General features: G+C 35.5%; 1 protein-coding gene across 1 annotated transcript; it reads right to left on the minus strand.

Annotated features, from left to right (window-relative positions):
• Window positions 1-2,369: 2,369 nt before the first annotated feature.
• Window positions 2,370-7,677, minus strand: LOC141643892 (E3 ubiquitin-protein ligase At4g11680-like). The gene is made up of 5 exons (XM_074453262.1): window positions 7,168-7,677; window positions 5,405-5,521; window positions 4,663-4,792; window positions 4,433-4,579; window positions 2,370-2,739 (listed from the first exon to the last, which is right to left on the minus strand). Exons 1-5 carry the CDS (start codon window positions 7,533-7,535, stop codon window positions 2,584-2,586), a joined length of 918 nt encoding a protein of 305 aa, XP_074309363.1. The 5' UTR covers window positions 7,536-7,677; the 3' UTR covers window positions 2,370-2,583.
• Between the last annotated feature and the right edge of the window lie 1,182 nt (window positions 7,678-8,859).

An 8,859-nucleotide genomic window follows, 5' to 3' on the forward strand; every position in this document is an offset into this window, starting at 1 on the left:
TCTAAATCTTATTAATCATGAAATGAGTATATCAATGAAAGTTTTTTCTATTACCGAGAGATTAATGATGTTATTTTATAAAATTCTACAGATAATATATTTTTAGCCGCAACTTTTTTATTATAGAAAATCAATGAATTTTTTCGTATGATTCTTTAAACAAAAAAAAAAGGTTGGAGATAATTTTGTATAGAATGTAAAATACTATATGACATAAATATATAAGTCTGAAAGATTATGTGTATTATAGTGCACCATACTTAGAATATGCTAAAAATAACTAAATTTTATTTTAGGAAATATGTTTAGGCGGGAAAATTTGGAGCTTCGCCTATTCATTTAGTAAATAGGGGATACTCAAATTGTATGACATTTGACCCGTTTGAAGCATATTCATCATAAGGGAGACTAAATGTTGGTAATTTGGGTCTCGAGTAAATCGGTTAAATGGGTCGAGCGGGTTTGTTCCCGTGTCATGTTAAATGCGGGTTAGGTTACGGGTAAAAAATTGTTTTTGGCATTACCATGTTTTAAGGTGAAATGTTTTAAAATTATTATATTTAATATTAATATTATATTTATCATTATTATTTACCGTATTTATGTGGAGTAGCATTTATAAAATTTTAAATTTTTCGTTGTTTTGTTAATTGATATCAAAGTTATACAAATAAAAAATTAGTCATTTCATTCCGGCCATTTATTATCTATTATTTTTTACATAATGACAAAGAAAATAAGAAAAAAAAGAGTGGAAATTAATCATAAATTAAGTTACTCTATTAGGTGCTCATTTATCTATTTCAACTTTCAAGTATCTACTAGTCCACTTGTCTATCTAAAACTTACAAAAAAAATATACATAGATAATATATTGATTTTCGCATTTTTTACTCATTACAATACACTTTTAACAATTTTAACCCTCTCATTTTCCCCCTCATTTTCCCTCTTATCTTTCTCCATCTCCCACCTACACGGCTACACTACTTGTCTCTATCTTAATCTGTCAAAAATAATTTGCTGATAATCATTGTAATCATTGATGGACTTTGTTATGATCAAATGATAATGCGTAATAGACTTTGTTATATAATCAAAACAACAATGCTTACATCAGCATCTTGTCGAGGATTTCGTTATCGAAGCTAATAATCAATTAATCAGCTCTTCTCCGACCATCCGACCACCATACCTTCCATCCCCAGGCTGCCGTTTCCCTGACCTCCTACAACTACATGGCCAGACCACCAACGTTTCCAGCCCAGCAGTAGCAAACAACATTAAATAACCACAAACCCTAAATAAAACAATCAAATGTTAAATATACCATTATAAAATATTATCTTGTTAATAAGTTGCGATTAAAGAACGAAATATATAATTTAGATTCAAATGATCATTCCTAGTTAAAGAAATTTGATTGAATTGAAAAGGTTGTGAGATTAGTAACTAGAAGAATTAGGTTTAGAGCTTTTTTTAATTAAGGGTATGCAACTGGAAAATATAGTAGTATGTAAAAAGTACTGAATTGAGTAAAAATCGTACTGCAAAAATAAATTACGATAATTAATTGATACAACTAAATAAGAATAAGAAATACAAAGTAGATAACAATTGATCAGGACAAGAGTAATTTTTTAATTATTTTTGTAAGTATATTATTAAAATTAATCATATTTTAATTATTATTTCAATATAATATGTAAGTATTAATATTAATTTTAAGAAAATTCTTGTCTTATCTTAGACACAACGGATCGACCCACTCGGGTTAATCAGGTTGCGGGTCAATTAAAACGGGTCAGTTTACGGATGGGCAGATTGTGGCGGAACTAGTCTCGAGTTAGGCATGTTTAATCTGTTCATTAATAGTCTGCTTACTGCCTTAATTTATTAGTCATCTCTAGACTTTATAACCGAAAGTAGACTAAAATTTTCAATGAACCGACATTTATCACCCAATTTTTTTGGACACATAATCTAGTTTCATTCCCCAACCACGACCAAGACTACCAACCGCAACTTTGGGGCTTTGGGCTCACCATTCTGGTCGCTGAAGACCAGCGACTCCGATGCTTCTACACTCCTACCACATGACCACAACCACCATTTCAGACTGCAAAAAAGTTGACGGAAATAATATACTACTATGACAACAGACATCAATGCTACATTGCTAATTAGATCAGCATCGTACTTAAACCACCCCTATCTGCGTATATTAGGTCTTTCTCTGCCCAAGGCCCCAAACCCACGGGACAGGGACAGTCTTGTCGACGATAGAGTATCCCTGTTACAGAGAGGGCATACTTGAACTGCAGAACACCATACAAGTCTGCTCAACCAGACAGAGATCTGACATGCTATACCTGAACTTTTCTTTACATAAACTGATGTTCAAGACATGTATACTTACAGCTCGTAACTACTATGAAAATTTACTTGGCACTGCCAACAGGCTATTGTTTTTGTTTCCTTCATTTACAATATCCACAATGAAACCACGGACTGAGATTCCCCAACACCAGAAAAGAACTAGTCGTCAAACAGTAAACAAAGTGTTACTAGAAGGGTCCAAACTCATACCCTCTCTTTGAGAATGCCGTAATTGCAAACGGGGCATGTTGGGTTGATTTTGAGCCACTCCTCAATGCAAGTTACATGAAAATGATGGTCGCATGGTAAAACATCGAGCTCTATACCGTCATCATATGAGCAGAGGCAGATAGAGCATTGCTTCAATAAAAAGATAAACAGGTCAGTATAGAATATTATTGGAAATAGTGGGAAACTGTAAACATGAAAATTAAAAGTTACGAGTAAACCACATTTAACAGCATAACAAGGGCCATAATGAACTATACAACATGACAACTAAAAGTAAAAAAATCAACTGATAATCTTCAGTTTCTTCAGTTGTTCGAAGCGTTTTGAAACCCAATACCCTTTCTAAAGGCTTTAAGTTTAGACATTCCAAAAACACACCAACAACAGCTAAAAGCCTAAAATTAATAAGATTACCTTAGTGCCAAACATTGTACAGGACAGCCGAGATAGGGGAAATTTAAGGTGGCATACATCAAAAACTAGACATGTGATACATGAAGTGTTAACTGTTAACTCATTAGTTTTAAGATGGTACTCCTTCACTTAATTTTACACAGAAGTATATGTGAAATACATTGCTCAAGTTCCAAACATTGTGCAGGACAGCCGAGATCAACGCCCACTACATGGTTTCACGAAATCAAATCAATCTAGTCATGAGCTGGTCAAATTCATAGGTGTCTGACTTTCACCTAAATCGATAAGCACACAAAGGGATTATATGTCGTACACTCGTACATATCAATCTTTACTCCCACTTAGCCTCTCTTATACGAGCCCATTTTCTCTCCATTTCCTCAAAAGAAATGGAGAAGCAAGTACCTATTGATGGTCCGGATCGCATATTGACAACATCTAATGGTTATAAATTTACGCATAAAAATAAAGGAAAATGAGGGTGAAAGAGGAAATTATTATTTAAGGAAATGGAGAGGATCCATTTCCCTCTTATACATAGTATCTAGTCAAATATTCATTTGAACAACAGTATTTAATCACCATTTCAGACAGTCATGGCCAAAATGTGGAGCAAACATACACAAAATGTGGTTGAAACCTTCAAAACTATTACAAATTAACAATTTTGTATCATGACAGGTATTTAAAACCCAGGGCCATTAATTTTGCCCCATAAGATTTTCTTTCTACTAAACACTGCTATCAGACTATTGGCAGGTGGGAAACAACCTATCGGCTATCATCATCACTAATGGGACCAATTGATCAATTTGATGCCCAAACACGTCTGACTCAAGAAAAGATGAAATAATGAAATAAATCTATTTAGAAGGTTCACAGTCTTCGCACTATAAATGTGCCATCATGCTGCATCGATGATGCTGAGGTTGTAATTTGTATGCACCTTTGAATGTGTGGCCTCATGTGTACCTAAAGGTGTGTTCTGTATAATGAGTGTCTAACCATGTGATTTTATGTAATAATTTTACAAGTGTAACACCCTATATGTGTGGTGATGAAAAATGTCTCGCATCAAGATATTAAGCCCTACTCTAATGAGTACGAAGAGATTTCACTTACTCCAGTGGTCAAAATAAAACCCTTCCAAATTTGGGCTTAAGCAACACGGCTCACTAGGGTACTTCTGTGTTATTGGGATGTATAACAACTGTAAGTTGATCTATTAGACCAACCCTAAGAAACTCGAGTTGAGGCACTTGTATCAAGCTCACCCCTAATGGTACTTGTTCAAAAAAGCAGATACACCCATAATCAGTCGTAAGAAATTGCACAATCAAGTCAGCAACAATATTTTTACAAGAAATAGTTGCAGCTTCAGAAAATGAATATGGAAAGTACTTACTGAATCCTCATGTAGAAGAACATGTTCAGCTCCCCGGTCTTCACTACTGATATTCATAGGCACAACAACATTTGGCTTTTCCAAATTCCTTGACATATGAAATCTGTATTTGGGGAGCACATTGAGGTCTTCTTCAAAAGCACCCTGCTGCTTTGAGCATCAAAAACCACAACCAGTATGTAAAGAGTTCACATAAGCTACACATTTAGTTCAAATATATAGTCTCATACTTGTTCAGCAACAGTCCGCACTCTATATGTTGGGGTTGCACTGAAGCAAGCCACACAGCAACATGCGGCGATCCCTGTTACCCAGATTAGGCAAAAGGTATCATCATACGACGTATAGATCGTATTCACCCTGCACAAATTTATAAAAGATGTTATAGCTGATTAATAAAGGTACGACAATCATATGAAGAAGCAATGAAGCATGTATGGTAAAGTGGCTCCAACTCAATACCACCACTCGACCACCAAGGAAGTAAGAAAACAAAAGCAAAGGTGTATCTAAAAATTTATATAATAGACGCTGACATAGTCCTGGGGAAAACATGATTCTGGAAGTACAAAGCAATAGCAGAGTCCCCCACGGTAATTATGTTGGAGTCCAGTAGAAACGTTGGAGAGTTACAAGCACGTTTTGTATCATCCCATAAAGATGATATAGAAGCAATGCAACCCAGAATGTACTTCAATGAATACTTTACTGAACAATAGATTATGCACCAGAATGAAACCAGCACATTGCAATCCCAGGAAATTTCACAGTTTTGCACTTTTGCTCCTACACGTTTAGTGTCTAAGGAATTTTATTAATGAGCATGGACACAACAATGGCCATGGGAACACATATATAGTTTAAATGAGACTTCAAATTGTAACCGATCACCCATGTTTCTTCTATTCTGAATCTTAATAACCTATCCATTACTGGGAGCACCGAAATCATGTGAAATAAACGAGAGCATACCACCAATAAAGCCGTGGAGCATTTTGCTGAAGTAGCTTGTCCCCAGAATTTAACCAACGGAGACCAACATTCAGCCAATTAAAGGACACCGACAAGTTGTTGCAATGATGGGCGACGCTGATCTATGAACGCACAGATCAAACACAGTATTAATAAAGTATCAAAAAAGAAATGGTGACAGACCGAACAACAAGAAACAAGATACACAAGCTGATGGAGAAGTAGAAATATGGTGAAAATCCGAAAACCCTTCTAAGCAGGACAAGTATATACACACAATGATTATAAGGAATCAATACACTCATTTTCAGTAAGAATATCCATGAATTGACAACTCTCAAGCATTTTTATAAGAGCACACTAATCTTTTTGCATTTTGAGGTGGCGATTACCAAAATCTTTTCAGGCTTAGAATAGTCACATTCAGACTCTTTTCAAATTTCAATTAAGGCTAAAAATGTTCTTTCAAATTTCTTCATGACTAGGATGAAGAGTCCAAAGCGTTAAAGTGATCACTATTTCATTTGTTATTTCGCGGTTGTTCAATAACGATGTTTGCTCTACAACCCCACCCCTATGACTCTATGAGTAGTTTGCACAGCTTAGAATCAAAATCTTGGAATTCGAACATTTCCTTCCTAAGATATCTCTATCTTGCCTTTCTTCTACTTCTAATTACCTATACTTGGACATCATCTAAACAAGGCATAATATTCTAAAGAAAATCTTGTTCGGCGCATAATGTTCGAGTCTAACTCCTAAGGGCTCGCTTGGAATGGGAGTAATTATTACGGGAGTAATAGAGGCAAAAATAAGAAGAAATAAAAGGAGATTGGTGGTTTGTGGTGGTTGTGGAGGGTGGAAAGAGGTGGTGAGGGAGGAATTATTACCTCCATATGGAGGTCTGTGATGCTCGGACTCTTCACCTGACCCTGAGGATCCGGTGGACAGGATCCGGACACGGATCCGGACATGGATCCTTGACGGATCCTTCTATGAGAAATCGGTGTGAGAGTGTTGTTTTTAACCTCTGTTTTGTACAGCAGCCCTATATCAAGAGTGATCTTGACATGAATTTTAATGCTCTAATAAAGTCTTCATTCATGTTAAACATGAAAAAACTACTTTTCCATTCTTTTCTTTGACTTTTTTAACTAATAATCAATTTATTTTCAAAAAAATAAAACATTAGCCGAGTCCAAATTCAAATTAGGATCCTCGTATCCGAGTCCTTGTTTTTGAGATTTCAAGGATCGGACCCTCGTATCCGAGTCCGAGCATCACAGATGGAGGTAATGCATTACTTGAGGGGGGAGGTGGGTAATTATTACCCCTTAATGGATAGACTATTACACTATCTTCCTCCATTTCTATCTCCAACCTCCATCACTTTCCCCCATTTTCTAGTTCATTTAAGCTCTATTACTCTCTTAATAACTCTCATTCCAAGCGAGCCATAAATGGTAAGATAGACCCAAATCATCCCATTTACCAAGAGAACGTATCCATTTCACAATAATAACCCATACACTAGTCTTAATAGCAAGTCCTAACTCCTAAGTACCTAACTATCAATCAATCCATAAACAAAGATCGACCTTAGCCGTTCTTTCCCTGCACAAAACCTTAAAATCAAAAGAAAGGGGAAAGTCTCGTGTAAAACCGTTTTACACTTTAACAACACAAATCTTGGTATAATTATCAATTAATACTCGTATAAAACCGTTTTACACAAACATTAATAAAAATTGAAATCAAATCACCTCCAGTTAAAACCAGGAACAGCATAATTGGCGATGGCGTTAGCTAATTGCAACTCAAGCTCTCTCCGTCTCGCCAGACGGCGATACTCAAACCAGACCAGACTGACATGAATCAAACAATGAAGCGCATACCCGGCCACCCAAACCCGAAGAGGAACATTCGGATTCTCGGCCGCAGTACAAACCAGCAACACGACCGATAACAGAACGATGACGATATTCACGATTATTTCGACAGTAACAGCTTTCTTAGAGTACGCAAAGTCCTCCATATCCCGAATCGCTGGCTCCCTAATCGGCGCAAATGAATCCGACATGCACAATAACCTGCATAATATGGCCGCCAATGTCGTAAACTGGACCGCCATTGTTGCTCAAGTAAAATTGGTAAGGAGAGAATGAGTGTGATCGAAGTTTTAAGAGTAGTATTTATGGTAATTTTGGGCGGGAGAACTATGGTTCTTGAAGTAGGGTTAGATGTAATCGAGTGATCGAGTCTGCTTTCGAGACATGGTTCATTGGTTTAATGACTTGATGGTTTTATAGTTGGGTCTCGACTCTCGAGTAAACTTGTCAAATGGGTTGGGACTCGGGCGGGTTAGTTTTCGGGTCGGGTGGAATACAAATTAAATTGCGGGTTAGAAACAATTTTTGACATCTTTTATTTTTACCATGCTCTAAGGTGAAATGTTTTAAAATTATTAATATAAATATTTTGATTTTAATAAAGTTCTTGATTTATCTCTGATATAACAGGTTCGATCCGTTTGGGTTAACTTTCAACTCCAAATTAATACTCCCTCAATACCAATCCAAAGGTAACGTTGACTTTTTCACACTTGCCGAGACACATTTTGCAACGTGAATATCTTTAGTTACACATTATTAAAAATTATAAAAAACTGATATTCTTATAACATTCATGACGATATATCAAACAAGATCTCACATGACTATATTTTGTCTTATAGATTAAAAATAATATCGAAGATTCCTTAAGACGATAAATAGTGTCATTTTGGTGACCAAATTGGTAAAAAAAAATACTCCCTCCATTCAACTCCACTTTGCATGTTTGCTTTATCACGTTTGCCAACGCGACTTTTACGCGGTAAATATGTTTAGCTACATATTTACAAAAATTATAAAAGTTAGATATTTTTAATGTACTTTTAAAGACGAATCAAATAAGATCCCACATGAATATATTTTAACTTATGTATCGAGATAAAATTGAAATTAAATGTCCGTTTGTGAATAGTGTGCAAAAGAGAAATATGCAAAGTGGAGTTGAATGGAGGGAGTAGGGGCTAAGTGACAAATTGGTAAAAACACTTAGCAAAGTGACATATTGGTAAAAAAAGTTGATGGCAAGCGACAAATTGGTAAAAAAAAACATTTCCGAGGACAATTTGACGGAAATTTGGTAAAATAAATATTTCGGAGGACAATTTGACGAAAAATAAAACATTATTTAGACTAACTTATTACCGGATTGTTCCTACCATAAAACCGTCTTATAAAACTTTATGAATGGGTCCATTTACTATTTCTTATTCTAATTCCTCGGTAAATTCCATTTCGCTAAATACTTAGGTTGATTTATGACCTCATTTTGACATTTTTTTAAAAAAAAATCTCTTTCGAATCAGATCAACTTTAGAGTTAACTTTCGGGTCATGTTCGCCTTTC

This window comes from Silene latifolia, chromosome 2, assembly GCF_048544455.1.
Source record: "Silene latifolia isolate original U9 population chromosome 2, ASM4854445v1, whole genome shotgun sequence".
NCBI classification, from domain to species: Eukaryota; Viridiplantae; Streptophyta; class Magnoliopsida; order Caryophyllales; family Caryophyllaceae; genus Silene; species Silene latifolia.